The sequence below is a fragment of the Antechinus flavipes genome, chromosome 5, assembly GCF_016432865.1.
Source record: "Antechinus flavipes isolate AdamAnt ecotype Samford, QLD, Australia chromosome 5, AdamAnt_v2, whole genome shotgun sequence".
NCBI classification, from domain to species: domain Eukaryota; kingdom Metazoa; phylum Chordata; class Mammalia; order Dasyuromorphia; family Dasyuridae; genus Antechinus; species Antechinus flavipes.
Window position 1 is genome coordinate 82585288 of NC_067402.1, and position 19913 is coordinate 82605200.

Consider the following 19913-nt stretch of genomic DNA (forward strand, 5'->3'; position numbering starts at 1 on the left):
CAGAATTGGACTTCTCTATCCAAAATGTCAATTAATAGAAAGTGTTTTATATACACAAAGGAATAAAATACTATCAATTAAGTCAATTTATAGTTTGCATAAAGGCCAGGGACAATCCATCTTCAAAGAAAAAAAATATCAAAGAGGGTGCAACTGTACTTCCTTAAACTATTTCATATTCTTTTTATCACTAAGGTCTTACATAGTTAAGACAAAGAGCCTCTTAGCATTTTGACTTCATAAGGCCACCTGCTGCCTCCCCAAGGTAATACTGGCTATCCAATTAAGAATTAGACCTTTTTATATATTTATCAAAATGAACACTTCAGAAATTTGTCCTTGATTTGGTGCTGCTTGATATTTTTATCTGTTACTTAGATAAAGGCATAGATTTTATGGTTATCAGAAATGTAGATGACACAAAGATGAGGATAACAAATATACTGTATGACAGAACTAGGTCTCAAGAGTATAGAATGTTAAGCTGAGTCTTACATTTGATAAATGTAAACCCTCACAGTTTCAAAAAATCAACTTCCCAAATATAAAATGGGGTAGGCAGTGAAATGCAAAAATTCACACATGACTTCAACATGAATCAACTGTATGATATAGCAACCAAGACCTGGAATTAGTTTAGTGGAAGCAGAGAGGAGGGAAATAGGAAGAAAAGGGGAAATGCTAGCTGCTTTCAACTATTTGAAAGGATGTCATGTGTTCTGCCTTACCCAAGAAGTTAGAAATAGAATCAGTGAATATAAGTAGTTAAAAATCAAATTTAGGTTTAGTATTAGGCAAAACTTACTAATAAATAGAGCTATCTAAAAGTAAAATGGGTTGCCTTGAGAACTATCCTTCACTTGAAGTCTTAAATCTTAAAACCTTAAAACAAAGGTAGAATGTGTGCTTTTCAAGTGTATTTTAGAAGGTATCTCTTTTGGGGGAGGGATAAATGGTATAGATTAGTATAGATTGGACTAGATGGCCTCTGTGGTCTCTCAAAATCCTGAAATCCTGTCATTCTGTGATAACAGATTTAGCATTGGTTCAGTTCAGTGTTTTTTCAGTCATGTCCAATTCTTCAAGACTTCCATTTGAGGTTTTCTTGGCAAAGATACAGAGTAGTTTGCCATTTCCTCCTCCAGTATCTCCTTAAGCTGAAGATTATTAGCAAAATCCAGCAGACATGGCAGTAAAGTTCTTAAATCTGATGATTTACTATTTTTTAATTCAGCAAGAATTTGGAGGAGAAAACATGACTCAGTAGAAAAAGCTGTGACCTTGGAGGCATGAGACTTGAGTTCTAACCCCAGTTCTGCCATGTAGTATTTTAGGACCTTACTCAATCAATCAATATACATTAATTAATGACCCATTTATCAGGTGCTCTACTAGATTTTGGGTATACAAATTCATAGAATGAAACAGTCCCTAATCTCTATAACAGTAAATTACTCAGATTCTCTAGGCCTCTTATTTCCTCATTTGTGAAATGAGAGAGTTGTATCAAATGAACTCAAAGTCTTTTTTTATGTCCAAATCTATGAACCTAATTAGTGGCTACTGTTAGCAGAGTCCTTTGAGAGATACTTGGAGAAGTTACAAAGGTTAGCTATGACACCATTTCTGACTTCATTAGACTTTTGCACACTAGTAGGGAAATTTATCTGATAATTATGTTTACTATTTCACTGAATGATAATTTCTTTGATATGACTATTCCAATCAAAGAATTCTTTTTTTTTATTTGTGCCTTAGTAGATTATCTTCATAAATTTCTGCAGCTAAAAATTTGTCACTCAAATGGCAAACTTCTTTTGAAGAGCCTCTGTTCTTAGTGAAAATTGCCCTTGAGTAACACCACCAATCATTGTCATCATATTTATATATCACTTTAAGGTTTACAAAACACTTAAAATCACAACATCCCTTTAAAATAAAAGTGTATTTTACAGATAAAGTAACAAAGGCATAAAGATCATAAGTAACTTATCCAAGATCCAATGGGAGCTTGTCCAATTCAACCAAGATCACCCTTAATAACCAAAAATCTTTTAATTATTAAATCCAGTAGACTATTTCTCAGTCCTCATCTCAATGATTGCTCTAGCATTTTATATAGTTTAACTCTGCTCTCTTTCTAGTTACTTGTGACTGCTGCTCTCTCCTGCTCCCTAGATACATACTACTTCCAAGTCTTCTTTGTTTTATATTTATCTATCTCTCATCCACTAAATATGGGCATTCCCCAAGGCTCTGTCCTGGATCCTTTTATTATATATCTCCATGCTCTCAGTGATCTCTTCTGTTCCCATACATTCAGTTCTCATCTCTATGCAAATAACTACCAAATCTACATATCCAGCTTTAAGCTTGCTCTTCTCTCTCCTTTCCCTTTTCTTTTTTGTTCCATATCTACTGAAATTCCACTAATTAGAAATCCATTTGTGGATAGTAAGCATCTTTTAAAACTGTAAATACTTTTGGGATGATTAGAGATAGATATACACATAGAAATATGAATTAATCTAATCAACTTCTTTTCTTCCTAACACCTTTTTTCAGGTCAGCTTCACTGAGGAAATGGGAATTGTGACTTGGGGTGTAAGGTGATGGTCACTTTAAAGCAAAAGATACTTGAGAAATTGGAGAACCCAGAGTGAAATGCTGTGCTGTTATATAGGGGGAAGAGTGCCAGAATAGCAAGAGGACAGTGGTATGTGCAGAAAGGCACACTGGAAATTGGAAAGAGAAAGGGAAGGATGTCAAATATAAGCGTTCATATATTTTTCAAAATTTCTACTGGAATCAATTCTGTTTTAAAAAAAGTTTTTCCCTTCTTTTTTCTCCTTTACTTTAATATATCACATAGTTCCTACTAGTGCAAAGTGCTAGTAAAATTTAACTTTTATTTCAGCCTTCTCTAGTGTCCTATAATGATGTACTGCCATGATGATAGTGATTAACCTGGTTTCTCAAAGGCCATATGACAGAAGGCAAGCTCTCACTGATTCACTAGGATAGAAAGACTGGGATTTGAAGGCTAGCAAAATCTAAGTTGAGAGAGGCTTCCCAGTATAGTGGCCCCAAGGTGATTATTGGTTTTTGTCCATAGCATCCCTTGAAGACCATCTATTAACTCCTGAAGTAGTGGGAATCTTCATCCATGAAAAGAATATTCAAAAGTTTTGTTGCTTTACAGTTTTAATAGATTCATATGGATTCATTTGCAATTCTGTCATTTTAAGCATTTTTTTCACATTTCTACAGAGAAATGAATTCCAGGGTTCAAATAACTGAATTGCTAAGGATCTTTTTAGAATTCAATAATTAAAGATTGTCAATACTTGCTTTATCTAAGCCTCTGTAAAGGCTATATTAGAGCAGCTAGAGGCACCGCAGATAGAATACTTTGCCTGGAGTCAAGAAGACTTCTCTTTCCAAGTTAAATCTGGCCTCAAAACTTATTAGCTATGTGACCATGACAAGTCACTTAACATTGGTTCCCTCAGTTTCCTCATTTGTAAAATGAGCTAGGGAAGGAAATGGTAAATCCTTTCAGTGTCTTTGCCAAGAAAATCCCAAAAGGTGTCACAGAGTTAGACATGATGGAAAAATGCGTGAACAAAAAAGAGCAGCTTTTTTTTTGGATGAACCACTCACTTTAAAAACTTTTTTTCTGACTTTAAGCAGATTAATATAATAAAAAGAACTCTGAGTGGAGATGTATAGTTCTAGGTCTTCCATAACTGGCTATGTAATCTTGAGCAAATCAGGTAATCTCTTTAGTCTCAGTTTCTACATCTGTAAATCTAGGTTGATTTTTAAAGTTCCTTCTGACTCTTAGCATTATATGACTTTTAACTCATTGTTTATAAGTTGAAATCTCTTCTTTCCTTTGTTTCTGAGTGATACAAAGAAATCCTGATTCATTTTTAAAATCATAAATATTGGTAGTTTTCCAACAACTAATAATTAAGAAATAGCTTAAGGACCCTTATGCACATTTTCTGTTACATTTTGAGTGAAAGTCATGCTTAAGACATGCTATATAGACTGAACTCTTTTAAAGTTAGTCAATCAGTACACATCATCACTGCAGCTCCCCGTTTCTGTCCTCCTTACCTTAGTCCCTTAAAATCCTTAATTTATTTCAGGATTCAGGTCAAGGGCCAGCCTTCCTTGAATATCCCCCTAGCGTCTCCTTCCCTTCTCAATATATAATTGTATCTACAGTATTTTTATTATATTTACTTTGTTTCTAGCTATATGTACAAATGTCTTTGATTGAATACAGAGCATCGCAAAAGTATTGCCTGATTCCAAGAGCCTAGTACATAGTAGGTGCTTAGCAAAGACTTATCGATTGATTGTATCTTGTTTGTTCCTTTATTTTTACTCAAGGAAGTTTACCTTACATAATACTTAAGAACGTTACCAATTTGACAATGCCATACAATTTTTTCTTCAGGTACCCTATGAATATGCAATGTTATTGTATACAAACTGTCCCAAAAGTATTAGTGTAGTTATTATTTAAGGTTTAATAATTTTCAAACAGTAAATTCTATAAACTTATTTTAAAATGTCATTTGAAAGTTTATTTGTAATTCTTTTATTTTTATTTAGTATTGTGATTTTGAAAAATATTTTAATATAATGTGACATTATGTGTTATTTGTGTGACAGTTTCTGGATGACACTTTCACAGACAGGGTAGAAATCTTCTTGTTTGGCCACTTGGTCACTTGATCCATTTCCATTGGACCTTTCTCTTGGGGTCATGTCAAAACTGTCATTTTTTTTTTTTGGTTGGATAAGCAATGACTTAAAATGCAATCCATTCATTCACTGAGAAGTAACCGAAAGAAGTTTTCACACAGTTTAAAAGTCAACTATAATAAGTGGTGGGAGTATTTTCTAAGTTTATAACATTTATACTTGTAAGGTTATTAAAGCTTAAAATTCAAGACTTTTGAGACACCCTATGTAAGGGGTAGGAAATAGAGAGTAGACCTGTGGTTTCACTCCTATAGTGAACTCCTGGTTGAGGAAACTCTTCACCATTGCAGACTGGCATCTTCATTACTACTTAGCTTTAGGGAATTGCTAAGAGTATCAGTTCTTAAACAGCTTGGCTTCAAGACCCTTCAAAGAGCTTTTAGTTACATAGGTTATATCCATCAGTATTATAATAATAGAAATTTTAAAATCATAGTATTGTCTTGAAAAAAAGAATTTTGACTTTTGGACCTTCTGAAAGGGGCTCAGAGATTCATTAGGGATCCCTGGACCAGACTTTGAGAATTGCTGACCTAGAAAGGTTAAGTATCCTTCTGAATATGTTAGAGGAAGGACAGAAATCTAGGTCTTCATGAATTTGAGGCTGGCTCTCTATTCACAATGCCTCTTTACATATATAATATTAATTTTCATAGTTGATATTTTTGTAACACCTTATGGTTTGCAAAGTATTCTACATGCATTATGATCTTATGAGACAGGTACAATGATTATGCCTATTTTCCAGATGAAGAAACTGAGACACAGAGAGACTAAATCATTATCCAGAGATCACCCCTGCCCAAATGTCAGAATATGGGTTCAGTCTGAAAAATGACTTTTGCATTCCATTATAAATTATATTGTTACTTAGGCTATAACTGGTGACTGATACTGATGGTTATTTTACCATCCTCCCATTCAATTTTTCATTATAAAGATTTGAAGAGATCCTCTAAACCTAGCTTCTTGCTATGGCTTGCAATCCTATTGATTTCATAACTGAATATGGGGGTCTAGGAATTATGGTTTATTATCAGTAAATATTAGATTTGTATGCCTTTCATATACCTATATACCCAGAGTCATTTAAAAATTTCTCAAGTGAAAAGAGTTTGCAAGTGGGAAAAGTTTTAAGAAGCCCTGCTCTAAAACACTTCATTAAACTCTGAGAGTGATTATAAAATCAATACTTTCCACTCCCAGTTCCATGATCTGTAAAGATCCCTTTTATATTAGAGACTAAGGAAGTTTTAGAATTTCAGATAAATATATTTCATGGATTCTCTGGTACCCCTGATAACCCCCCAATCCCATCAGATAGAGTACTTGTGCCACAAAATTTATGTTTTCTCTTGTTTCAGTAACTTCCTCTTTAGTTTAACCAATTCAATTAGGTCATACACAGAATGTGGAGTCTTCTAATTATCATTCATCTAATTATTCAAGTTCAAATTTAACTAACAGTTATTAAATACCTATTATGTGCAGAACATTCTAGGCATGTAAAAATGAACAACAAAATTGTTCCTATCCTCAAAAAGCTCTTTCTGCGGGAAGGGAAAAGATAAGAGAATTCTGGTAGAGGAGAAAGAAGAAAAGGAATGGAATGCAACATGTCTATAGATATGTATGATATTAGATAGAATGTGATAGGTCAAAGAAGAGACCCATACAAAGTAAGGTCTAGGAAATTGTCTCCCATACTTGTTGCTTTCAACTACTAGTTATTTATTTATATCTTCCCGACTTAGGATGTACTTCTTTGAGGTTAACAGCCACATCTTACATTTCCTTCTAGATTGTTTATTGGAGTGTATCTGGCGTCCAGGAACGACTAGCACTTCTAGTATGGGATTTGCCAAGCCCTTTTCAGGGCAGCTAATCCACCTTTGATGTCCATCTGATTCACCCAACTCTCTTCTGTGCTTCCAAGAACCCATAGTATGAACAGGAACCAAACTGTTTAGGGAACCAAGTATAGGGTTGCTAATCTTAAACCCATTGGTGAATTAGGAGAAGGTCTGCTCCAAGCATGTGAAGACACACACATATTCTGTCTCTCCCTGTTCTCTCTCTCTCTCTCTTTCTCCCCCCCCCTCCTCTCTCTCATACACACACACATATGAGTGGATGGAAACAGTCGTTTCATTGGTGATGGAGGCAGCTGAAGGAAAGATTGTGAGTGCTTAGAGCTTGGTCAGACATCAAAAACACACAAGGTCATCCACAGCATTTTGAGCCATCTTCTTGACTTTTCTCCTACCATTGATTATTAATAACTAGAAAAGAGAGGCTATTCTGTCTCACTTAAATCCAATTCACGTGCAAGTCAAGCCATCACCATCATCCACAGTTTTGCCCCATATAGTGATGTCATTAATCCTCCTCAAAAATGAAGGATAAATAGCAATAATAATCTATGTGCTATCAAAAAGTCAGTGTTCTGAACCTAGTAATTTTTTTAAAATAAGCTTTTTTTAAACTTTTAGGCATTTTATAACCCTAACACTATGAAAGTTTAAGTTTTCAACTTCATTATTGCCACAAGGATGTTGGTGGCCAGTTCACTTGAGTCAGCTCCACACTGACATCGTAAGACAATGCCCTTATACATGTGGCACAGCTGCCAAAGGACCTGGACATGAAGTCAGGAGGTATGGGGTCCAGTCCTAGTTCTGATGCTCTCTAGCTAGATGACTTTGGCAAATCCCTTCACCCCACTATGCTTCAGTGTACTTAACTATAAGACTGGACTGATAGTATTCCTATTGTCTATTTCCCTCAGTAGTTGTGGAGAAAAGCCTGAAAATTTTTAAGTATTATATAAGTTAGAGCCATTATTACCTAATTAAATCACCTTATTACTGTGCATATGTTCTTTATATCTATAGTATAATGAAAAGATCATTGGTGTTGGTCTCAGAAAACCTGGATTCAAGTGTTGGCTCTTCCGTTTACTTCATATGGCACATACCAATCTCTCTGACCCTGTTTGTTCATTAGTTCAATAAAGATAATAAATCTTTCCCTGTCTAGGGTTGCTGTTAAAAAAAAGTGCTTGATTAGTATCAATTTACCTATGTGTGCTAACAGGACTAAAAAGGTTAACAGATGAACAGCCACCTTTCTTAAGCTGTCTTTTGGGTGGTGACTGTTGGTGTTATTTTTAAGTCCTGTCATTCTTTGCAATTTTCTGTCTCCATCTGCCTAATATCTTTGTTCAAAAGAAACTCTGGAAAGAGCACTGAACTCTGAGTGGGATGCTATGATTTTCCAGCCTGCCACAGTTGAGTCTGTTTCAAGGTATCCATAAAGTCTATCCTACTTGTGATTGCCATATTTAGTTCATAGCCCAGTAAAATGTCAATTCCTTAAAGTCATGGACTATCTCATTTTTTATATTTGTATCTCCAATGCTTGGATTACAGTAGAAATTTAATAAATGATTTTTTTTCTTCCTGTTTGAGCTCCCACTCCCATATGTGTCTAATCCTGTAAAATTTTGTTGTTACCCAAATGTTGGTGGATTTTTCTATGCTCCAGGAATTCATTGTTAGTCATTCTGCCTAATCATTATTTTTATTGATACATTTTGGTTTTTACATTACACTGATTTCTAATATACCTTCTCCCACCATCACCACTCATCAAACTTTCTCTTGTAACAGAAACTAAAAAAGAAAAAAACAGTTCAGCAAAATCATCCAATGTATCAACCTCATCTGACAGCTTATGCAACATTGCACATCCATAGTTCCCACCTCTCCAGTGAAGGGAAGAAAGTGTATTTTCTCATCTCAGATCCAAGCTTAGTCCTAATCATTTACTGTGAATAATTACTTCTTGGTACTGGCAATGAAAGAAGCTATTCTAGAGACCTTCACTGGTAATGAGAGTTTTTTAACTTCTTAGTATCCTATCTTTTAGCCTTTAACAGAGAAAGAAATGGCATTTTTTACTTGTTTTGCTACTTTGCCTGTTAATATCTAGGTTGTCAGTGTGTAGCATTGTTACTGTAAAGTTCAGAAGATTTTTGGTTTCTTTTTTTTTAATATGCAATTCTTTTGAGAGAATCCAAGAAAACAATTTACACAATGTTCACAGTTATATAAGAGAAAATTACACTTAAGGAAATCAGTACTCTAATCAGGATTTTAATCAATAGGAATTGACATTTTACTGAGCTATGAACTAAATATGGCAATTGGTATAGGATAAAGTATATCCTGTCAGACATGGCCACTATATTTATTTATTTTGTTTATTTAACTTAGTTGTGGATTTGTTTGTTTGTTTTAACGGGATTGTTGTAGGAGAAATTTCTAGTGAGGTATGGAAGTAGAAAAAATATCACTAAAATTGAAAGCTTTTTCAAAAGAACATCAGTAAAAATAATTAATTTTTAAAAAAAATCTCATGGTACCCAAATAACAAATTTAAAAAAAACAAACCAACTTCAGGCTAGCTATACAGATGATTTCCTTTATTAAAAGAAAAACTGTTGCCCTAATGAAGGCTAAGAAACTTTCTTCTAGAAAGGTATTTCCTCTTCTGCACAGAGTATATTTTCTAAAATTACTTGTTAGCATTCTCAAATCTCTCAAAAGGCCAAGGAAACTGCTTGTTGTATCTGTATCTACTTCTGAATTTCATATGCTATCTCACCTTTATTTGATGCTTCACTCTACAAACAATATGAGAGTAAGTGATTTCCATATTTAAACAAATTGATTATGTCACCCACAATTGATAACCTTTTACCATGGCCAACTTCAGTGCATGTTTCTAAGTAAACTATAGGGAAAAGACATGAGGTCTTATGAAATTGGAAAAGCTAACTGTATGAGTTTCTTCTCCAGTGAATATACTTAGTGTCATACTATTAATCATCTTCCATCAACCAAGTAGAGAGTATTCTAGATGTACCACTAAATAAAGAAAAGCAATTTGTCTATCAGTCAAATTTAAAAAAAATTTGGTTCTTACCATTGTATGGATTTTTGCCATTGTATGGCACATTTCTGATTTTCAGTAATAATAATGGCATCACATAAATAATACATCATCCATGTGGTTAAATTTAGAATTTATAGCAAAGGGAATCCTTTCACAGAATTCCAAAGCAACATTTTTATTTTAATATATTCATTTTAGAATGCAAACTCCAATTAACTCATAGTTAACACCCCACAAAATGAATTATAAAGAACCTGAGAAAGTAATTGAGAATACTGTGTTAGTTTACTATTTTTTAAAAGGAGGGGTGATAAGTTAGTATCTATTTATTTGATCTGAATTTTTCTTCTTTTTGTTGTTGCTATTGAATACCTTCTTCTTTTACATAATTGTACTCATTTTGCATAGTTTTTCTTTTGGCTCTTCTATCTTCATGTTGCATTACTTCATACAAACAAACTCTTCATATTCCTTATGATGCAGTAATATTCCACTATTCTCATATGCTACTTTTAATTCAGCTTTCTCTAGTTATTGGGCATATTGTTTCTTTCTAATTCATTGGTTTTACAAACTGTGCTACTAGGAATATTTTGTAGAGATAGGGCTTTACTTTCTATCAGTACAAATACAAAACTAGTAGCGGGATTTGGGGATCATAAATTTGATATAATAGGTAGGTAGCCCTTAGATAAAGAAATCTTAGCCCAAATGATCAGGGTATACTGTGGTGAAGTAACATTAAAAGATGCTCTTATCTTTTTTTATAAATCAAGAACATCATATTGACCTTCTCTTTCCAATAATGCTGGAACCCATGCCTATGAAGGCCCATTCTACTGCAGAGTACTCTGACACTTTACTTATAATGCTCTCTAAAGGGACTATATTGCAGAACTATATGCTAGATAAGGTCCTTTTTTCTACGTAGAGTAATAAAACCTGCTTGTATAAGAATCAAGATGGATCTGTGGTAGGTAGCATAATATTTGGAGTTTGAAGGCCTGAGTTTGAATCTAACTTGATTTTTTCTATCTTTAGATCACTAGGTAAATCATTTCCCACTTCTTTCCCCTCCTCCCACCTTGCCTTCTTCCTCCTTATTTGTAAAATAGAAGGCTTGTATATCTATGGTCTCTTCTAACTCCAGATCTATGATGTTATAAATGAGTCAAGTTATATTTAGCTAGCACCATAGCTTTAGACAGTACATAGCTTATTTAAGGGATTTAGGAGCAGGCAGTTCCAGTGGTTCTATGGAGAAGTAAAAGAAATGTCACTGGCATCTCAAGTTTAGCTTTAATTCATTTGGCAAGATATAGTCAGTAAACAGTCTATCAATCAATATTTATTAAGTACCGCATATGTGCCAGGCACTGTGCTGAGTGCTGGGAATACAAAGAGTCAAAAATTAGTCTCTGCCTTCAAGGAGCTCACAATCTAAAGGAAAAGATGACAAGCAAACAAATATTTACAGACAGATAATATACAGGATAAATAGGAAATAATTACCAGAAGGAAAATACTAGAATTTAGAGGAGGGGGAAATGTTTCATATAGAAGATAGGATTTTAGCTGGGACTCAAAGGAAGCCTGTGGGCAGATGTGAGAAAGGAGAGCATTTCAGGCATGGGAGACAGGCAGAGAAAATGTTCCAAGCCAGGAGCTATATGTATGTCTTTATATACCTCTGATTTTATATCACAGTTCTTTTTCCAGATCTGATTTCATTAGAAAACTCCCATTAGAAATGCAGATTGGCAACTGTTCTGCAATTTGTAGCTTGGAACATTGAGAGGTTTGGTGGATTATCCAAGGCCAAGAGACTATATGATCAGATCTAGCACTCCACAAGTCCCCAATTTAAACAGGAGTGATTATTCAGCACTAAAGGAGGCTGGATTTCAAGCGCCGCCACTAATTTTGTGATAAAACATCTCTTGGTCATGCAATTTTATCATCTGTAAAATTAGAATAATGATCCCTGCACCATCAACAACCTATCCAAAAAAAAAAAAAAAAAACTTTGAAAATTATAAAATGCCACACAAATGGAAGTTGTTTTTTTTTATATTTTATACATTCTATGATTGTATGTTTTTAAAACCATCTTAAATGTATGGCTACTGAACATGTCTTCATTTTCCTAATGCCTTATTCTGAGGTCTCCCTTTTTTTCTCTCTTCATAATTCCTTAATTAATCAAGATATTTATTGAGCACATGCTATTTGTAATAAGATAGTTGTCTTCATGTAGTGGAGGCTACAACAAAACAATAAAATATGATCTAAGCCCTCTAGGAGTTAACACTTTGATTGTGAAGACAAGACACATATGTTTAAAAGATAATAATATAGAGCAATATTAGAGGTATTAAATGAATAAATTGATCATAGACTTAGAGTTAGAAGACATTTCAATAACCATCTAATCCAAACACACACACACACACACACACACACACACACACACACACTTTACAGATGAGAAAACTAAGGCTCAAATAGCTTGATTTGTATCCTAGGAATTCAGAGAAGCCCTACTCACCATGTTTTTGGGGGGATTGTTGTTGGTTTCCCTGAAATATTTCTATTCCTCCCTCTCTGTGAATTTCTGATTTGGAATTTCATTACAAGGAATTAATTCATCAAGATATTGATGAGAGATGGAAGAGGTGTTGATTTGCACACATGATTTTTGATTTTTTTAAAATGAGGATTCACAAATATACTTATTGAAACAGACTCCTGGTAAACAATTACTAGATCAAGATCTAGCCTCTGTCCCAGAATACTTTCAAGTGAGCACCTGAAATTTGTGCATAAAAGGAATGGGAAGAAGTTCCTTACTAAGAACAGGAGAGGACAAGATTCAATAACTCAAGTACAGGATAGGCTTGTATTTATAACCTCAAGAGCTCCAGTTTGATTTTTTGCCTTGTTCACATTACTTAATTTATTAGTGCTGGCTCTGATTTTTCAGAGATTTTTTCATCTTATTCACTGGTTCTCTTAAAATTTCTGTGAAATGAGTAGGGAACCATAATCTTATTGTAGGCTAAATAAATGAATGAATGGCTGGATCACAGAAAGCCTAAATGATTTGTCCAAGTGACAGAGCTGGACCAGGAACTAAATAAGGGTTTCTAACTCACAAGCCAGCCTAAAGATTTATCCATTAGACCACTAATTCCCAGGTCTGGTTTTGTGACACCATCCTGCCCCTTCCACTTTAACTCCCCTTCTCTCTCTTCCAGAAAATCTCTAATTGTGCTCAAATATAAAACAAAATATATTCCAATTTTTAAAATAATAAATAAACATAATATGTAAATAACTAATAAATAAATTACTAAATCTAAATAAATAAATAATTTGAAAGAGCATGTAGCCCCAGAATCAGAAAAATAACCACAACTCCTCTTTGAACTCCCTGCCTCAGACAGCGTGATCTCAACCAGACGACACTTTAGCAATGCTCTATAGGGCGATTATCGGCATTGTATGAAGGGGGGGAAAAAAAAAAAGAACAGAAATCTCAGGCTCAGGTGCAAGTCTCTTTCCTTCTCCTCCCCCAGCAAGGTCACCACAGGGCATTTTCCTTACAATCAGTTTCCCCAACTTATGGGGCAGCTCCTTCATTTCTCCATCAGGGAGTCCAGCTGGCACGCCTACCCCACCCTCCCCCCAAAGCCCAGTAAGGGTGAGAGCTGCTTTCTTTGCTGCCGGTTTGCTTACAAAGCTCTGGGGGCCAGTCTGCCTGTCAGGCCTGCCTCTCCCGGCCTGCCCTTTGTTGACGACGGACCTCAGGAAGGCTTACTCTCTGCAGCCCGAGACCTCGCTAAGTACCTATTCAGCTCGACAAGGAGGGGGGAGGCTTGTCTCCAGCCGGCTTTGAGCACATTTAAAATGGGCACTAGCTCCCCGAGCCAGGAAATTGCCGAGCTGCAATTCTTCCCCTCCATCCCCTCAATGATGCCCCCCCACCACCATCTTCTCTTTCTATAGTGACCCTGCCCATCATGAAGTTCTTTCAGACAATGAGCAGCAGCCCCCTCGTTGGTACTATCACAAGTGCCTAAAGTTGTCTGTGTTGAAAATATTTATAATGAAGCCGGGCTCCTGTGAGTCCCGGTGAAACAGCCAGCAGCCCTGCTCTTTTATGCCAGCCTTCTGTGGAGACCGGAACAATGAGAGCCTGGTGCAGCCCTTGAAAAAAGGGTGCCCACTTCTGAGCAAAATGCAAGCCCGTGGCTTTGATGTGCCCAGACACCCCAGCCACACAAATGGTGTCTGAAAGCCTGAATCTGGGGGCAGTGTTTGGGAACCTGAGGAGCCGCGCTGACCAGTTTGTGTTTTTTTGTTTTCTCCTTCTGGAATATTTTAAACTCCTTTTCCTGGCCAGCTCGGAGTTTCTGTTCCCTTTGTAAGGGGCCAAGGTCATTTAGTCCATGGTATTTTTATATCACTTTTCACATCTAAGTAATCACTTCTTTTATAGTCTAGTAGAATGATTTGGCAGCTCAAATCAACATTGCTTTTAAGACCGTTTCATATCGGAGGAGATAAAACTGCATCCGCCACTATTGGCTTTTCCATATTCCTTGCCTCCCATCCAAGCCCCTCTCCCTGATGAAAAGGGAGCTGAGGAACAACATCATAGGAACATTGATTTATATATCTTGGGGTTTGTTTTGTTTCTTTTTTTTTTTTTTTCATCAAGAGGCAGTGATTCTTATGTAGCGGATTCAGGACGTGTGGACCGAGTCCAGTCATTCACACATACGGGCTTTGGCATCTTGGACAAGTTACCTCATTTCTCCAGACAATTTTCTAAGATTATAAATTGCAGAGAAGGTGTCAACCTACATTTGGTAGAGTTCCCTCATCCCAGAGTTCTTTGTATCAGTGAAATCAATCACAGTGAAATCTACACTTTTCTTCCCCCATAACATGTCAAATCTAATCTCTGAAACCAGCAGGTAGGTAGGTGGTCTCCAAAGTTTCCCTAGAGGAGTTTGATTATAATAGATTATTCCTTGTGTACCTTAGAAAACTATACAGGCTGTGTGTGCCTGGGCAAGGTACTCATTCTCAGTGCCCCCAAGAAACTCTAAAAACCCTAAATTACAGAGGAGCTGTCTATCGCACTGGTGAACAGAGTTTCAATACTTCAAGTTCCCTTCAAAGAAAAAATTCTATCAATTTCTGTATCCTTGAATTTTTTTTTAGAAAGGCAAGTTTTCTGAAAGACTGAAAGAAAAATCAATTTTTCTCTCTTTTTCTTAAAGTTCCTATAAATTTTCAACCACTCTTTCACAACTAAGTATTTACCCTTGCTGACCCATTTCTCTAGGAAGCCAATAGGCAAAGGAGCGCCCTCCTGTTAAACTACCTTCGGGGCTAAAGGTAAAGGTAAAAGTAAAAATTCACCACCATTGCTAACATTTGATTCTAGAGTCCCCTTCACTCAGGCTGTCTTTATTGTTTAAAAGTCAAAATAAATAAATAAATATGTCTGCATAGGACACCAAAAAACCTTTCTCTGAAAAAAACCTACTTTATTAAATGATGTTATGTCAATTTAGAAGAAAATTAAAGATATTTATGGTTTTATAAAAACATAGGAAAGGAGGGGAAGAAAAGATAATTTGGATTTTATATTTTCCTATCAATAGGCAGCTAGGTACTGCAGTAAATTGAAGACTGAGCCCAGCGTCAGGAAAATCGGAATTCAAACCCAACCTCAGGACATTGAATAGCTGTTATTCTGAGAAAATCATATAACTTTTTTTGCCTCAGCTTCCTTATCTGTAAAATGAGCTGGAAAATAAAATAGCTATCGCTTCAGCATCTTTACCAAATGGGTCACGAAGAGTCAAACACAATTGGAAAAACAACTTAATGCACTTATGTCACTAAATTTCATTTTATCTTGCCTAAGCAAATCAGTTTCTGTAACTTTATGTTTACTTCCTTCATGATTTTTCCCTTAAAAATGACAAAATGTCAAAAGTCACTTGAAAAAAAAAGTACAGTTTCAAACTTTCATAGCTTAAAACTGCATTAAGACTTTGGGAACAGACTGGGTATTATAATAGGAATGTCATTAATATTCTAAGGAACCTATTCTTTCTTAAACTGATAGGTGTTAATAGGCCATTGATTATATGGATAAGGAATTGCTTTAAACCCCCTGGTAAAATGGCTGGCTAAAGCATTAGGCAAATGTTCTCTGTTTATGGAAAATATATCTTTTTCCTTATTCAATTTCCATCTCTTCTTTATTAAGTCTTCTTCCTTTCCTTTTTAAAGTAAGATTTCTGTATCCTTTAGGCCACTGCCCTCCATAGTTTACACAATCTTATTAAGTAATAAGTTGGATGTTTTAAGTTTCATTTGTTTACTAATGATGCTCTAGATCCTATGTAAAATATGTTCTTTTTGGAGGGGGGGGGCACACTCCCAGTATGCACATTTTCATTATAATTTGTGGCCTGGACACCAAGAGATTAAATGAACTAGTCTATGGTCAACACAGCTGGCATGTTTCAAAATACTGAAGCCTAAGGCAACTTTCCAATCACTAGATCAATCTGGCTCTTCAAATTTGTTGTAATGTATCTATAACTTGAGTGCAAAGGCTGTCCTTATATGAAACATAGATGAAGACCTAATCACCATACTCACAAACAAAATTTTAAAAATCTGATTTACAGGATTCCAAGAGGAAAATGTATGTCCTTTTTCCCTTTCTGCTTTCTTATTCTTCTTTCATCCATTTAAAATAGAAGGAAGACCAGACACAGCACAGGGAGAGGAGCAGGTAACAGAATAAAGATCTCTGTAGAATAACACTTTGGAGAATAATGGAAAAAAGTATTTGAGGAATATCTCAAAGAAAAGAAGTCTGATGTGAATATACATATATTACCTGAGAAAGGACAGTATCGACTTTCATTATTAAAACAGCATAACATGCAGGCAGATGAAAGTACTGAGTGGAAATCTAATGATATCTCTCTTTTTTTTTTCTCCATTGGGTTTGCTTACAGATGATCATTCCAGGGTACTTTTGAAATCTGAAAATAGCCACGACAATTCTGACTACATCAATGCAAGTCCCATTGTAAGTATGTAAACTGATCCTAAGTCAATTCTTGGTCTTTCTTCAGGTAGTATTAATATGGCCAAATAACTGGTATTGTTTTAATTTAGAAAAATAGCCAGAGGTGTCTTTCTCAGACAAATTGAGCCAAAAAAAAATAATAATCCTGACTTGCTATTACAGTAGTTTTCTTAAACTTGTAATTATGGCCTGCTCAAATCCTGATCAATGGGCTGGAGCTTCTACCTTGATAAAGAGATCCAAGGTTAAGCCAATAAAGTTATTGGGCAATAAGATCAGTGAATGGAAACTATTCAAAGAACCTTTGACTTTAGGGCTGGATTTTCCATTCTTTTAAGGGTCATTTTCTGAGTTGTGTACCCTCTTTTCCTTCAGGAGAAAAGAGAGAGAGAGAGCCTCAGAATGCAAACTCACTTTTTAAAATGGTCTATAACTCCAAGTCAGATTCAGAATTATGGGTTAGTCCTCTTAGTGGAGGAAGTATCTTTTTAAGAAAAAGAGATGGCTTCCTGATATTGCCCTTATTTGAGGAACCAACACTTAAAATATAGTAAAGATCTCAAGTATTGCCTATATTGGGGGGAGAAATTGAAATGGCAATTTCTCATAAACCATTTGGCCCAACACCCCAGTGAATAGGAAGTATTTCTGTCTTCCAAAGATGCTTTACCCACTCACTTCCAATGTGGGTCTCATTCTCTTGACTTTTTTGTTTTCCTCTGTGGACTGGGGGTAAATAGATAAAGTTGAAAAAGGAGCTATCTGACCAATCTTAACTGAACAGAATTGGGGGTGGGGTGGAAGGAAAGAAGAAAAGGGTGAAAAGTCAGACTTCAAGGGGTGACTCAGGCAGATTTTTCAAAACTGAATGTGATGAATATGATTGCAGATGAGAAAGGAGATAAGCTGTTATCTATAAGTAAAGAAACTGCCAAAAGACAGGTTTTTAAAAGGGTGTACTTAGTGGCATTTTAAAACTGAAAGCTGAGCTGTGGGAATTTGTTATCTGTATGTCAAGGTAGGGGGAATTTTACTTACTGTGGTTTCCTGCCCCCCTTTAAACATTTTTCTTTAAATTTGGTGTCTCTAGGAAGCAAAATGACAGGGATCTTTCTGAAGATTACAAAGTTAAGTTGAATCAAACGCTTACCACTGGAGATCCTAGGAATAAGAAAGTTCTTGGCCACTTAATTTAGGAAATTGAGATACTAACTAGGAAGCATTAGGAAGTTACAGAAAGTTTCTTGATCCGCCTGGCAAAATTTATTTAACCAGTAAATTGTTTTAGAATCAAAACAATATTTGTTTCTCTAGAGAAGACTGCTATAACAAAGCCAGAGACTTTGTGAAGGAAATTTGGTATAGTTTGGTGGGTTTTGTCCATTTCAATATGCTTAAGCCCTAGGACACACACAATTCATTTTCACAGAATCAGAACTGGGGAAAAAAAGGAGATCTTATGATCCTCAGAAATGTGGACATGTGAATTGACCAATTGTGTACCCTAGGAGAAGTGGGGTCTCATCAATAAATAGGGTACCTGTTCTACATCAGGGGTTCTTACCTGGCACAGTAGAGAGAGCTCTGGATCTTGTCAGGAAAAACTGAGTTCAAGTCTGACCTCAAACATTTACTAGCTATGTGACTCTGGACTTCAGTCTTTCTCAGTTTCTTCATCTATAAAGTGGATATAATAGTAGCTTTATCGTGAGGTGTCTCAAAAGAATTTGCAAGCTTGTACCCATCTCCAAGTCAAGGGGCAAAGTTTATTGTAATTGTAACGCCAATTGAAGCTGGCCACGTTCCAAAAGGATTTAGCAAAGAGCAAGGAGAAAGAAGATAAATTGATAGGACAAAGTTAGAGAGACCAGAGCTTCATGTTACTTTTTGGTAATTTTATGACTAACAGGTAAGTTTGAGGGATGATCTATTCACTATTATCTTAGGAACTTGGTTATCACAGAACAGCAGATTATCTATCTGACTGCAATGTTTATAGGATTATCCTAAGGCCAGAAGACTTCAGAATCGTGAATAGATTGTTAGAATAACAGTACTCTAAGATCACTGCTATATTTCTCTTAGAATCTGTACCTTCTTCAGCAGGGCTGTTGTGAGCATCAAATGAGATTAATATTTGTAAAGTATTTAGCATGAAGCCTGGCACATAGAAGTTCCTTTTCCTTTTCCCCCCTTCATGAACCCATTCTCAGAATATTTTTAAATGTATAAAATAAAATACATAGCTTTACAAAGGAAAGCAATTATATTGAAATAGTTTTTAAAAATATATTTTTTGAGTTAACATGCCTCAGAGTAAGAATCCCTGATTTACATGGTCCCTGTGGTCTCTTCTTATTCCAAATCCATTGTCCTATATTTTGGCAATTACTAGTGTAGAAACACCTACCCCAGAAGGGGAAAAACTGATAACCTGCAATTAATATTCTCAAAGAGTTGCCTGGGACACTTAGAGGATAAAAGATGCTCAGATTCACCCAGCATCAGTCAGGTCTTCCTAACTTCAAGATCAGGCTTCTGTCTACCACTTGCTGCTGCCTCTTTGATGCACATGTGTCAGAGATTAAATCATAGTCCTTGGTTCTGAATAACTACATGGAAAAAAAACCTGCCTTTATGCAAAAGTCACATGATTAGTTCTTTAGCCTCTATCTCCAACTCCCTCCCCAACCCATGACTAGAGTGATAAGGACACTTGATACTATGGAATTTACATATAGGGTCAATTATTAGAATCAGATAGGAAGAGAGTAAGAGGCAATAGTAACAGGGATAATAATTGCAGGCCAGTGAATTGTTTATGCTAATCTACAGATCTTATTTAGAGAACTTTATTTGAGACCTGGTTCTCATGAAATTAAAATGTGAATCTAAAAAGAAATCAAGTTATGAGTTAATAATTGAATAGTTAGAAAAGTTGGTCAGAGATTTTGTCAAACTATTTCAACTACTGACTACTTCCCCACCCCAACACACATCCAGATTAGGTTTTAAAGAAGAGAAACTAATTGAATGGTTTTGA

The 19913-nt window shown here is 35.6% G+C and overlaps 1 protein-coding gene across 1 annotated transcript in view; it reads left to right on the forward strand.

The window, feature by feature from the left end:
- Positions 1 to 19913, forward strand: part of PTPRN2 (protein tyrosine phosphatase receptor type N2) — a 1504085-nt gene that overhangs the window by 1403954 nt on the left and 80218 nt on the right. The window contains exon 16 of the mRNA XM_051961686.1: positions 16797 to 16870. Coding sequence (XP_051817646.1) covers positions 16797 to 16870 — 74 coding nt within the window. The remainder of the gene's footprint in view (positions 1 to 16796; positions 16871 to 19913) is intronic.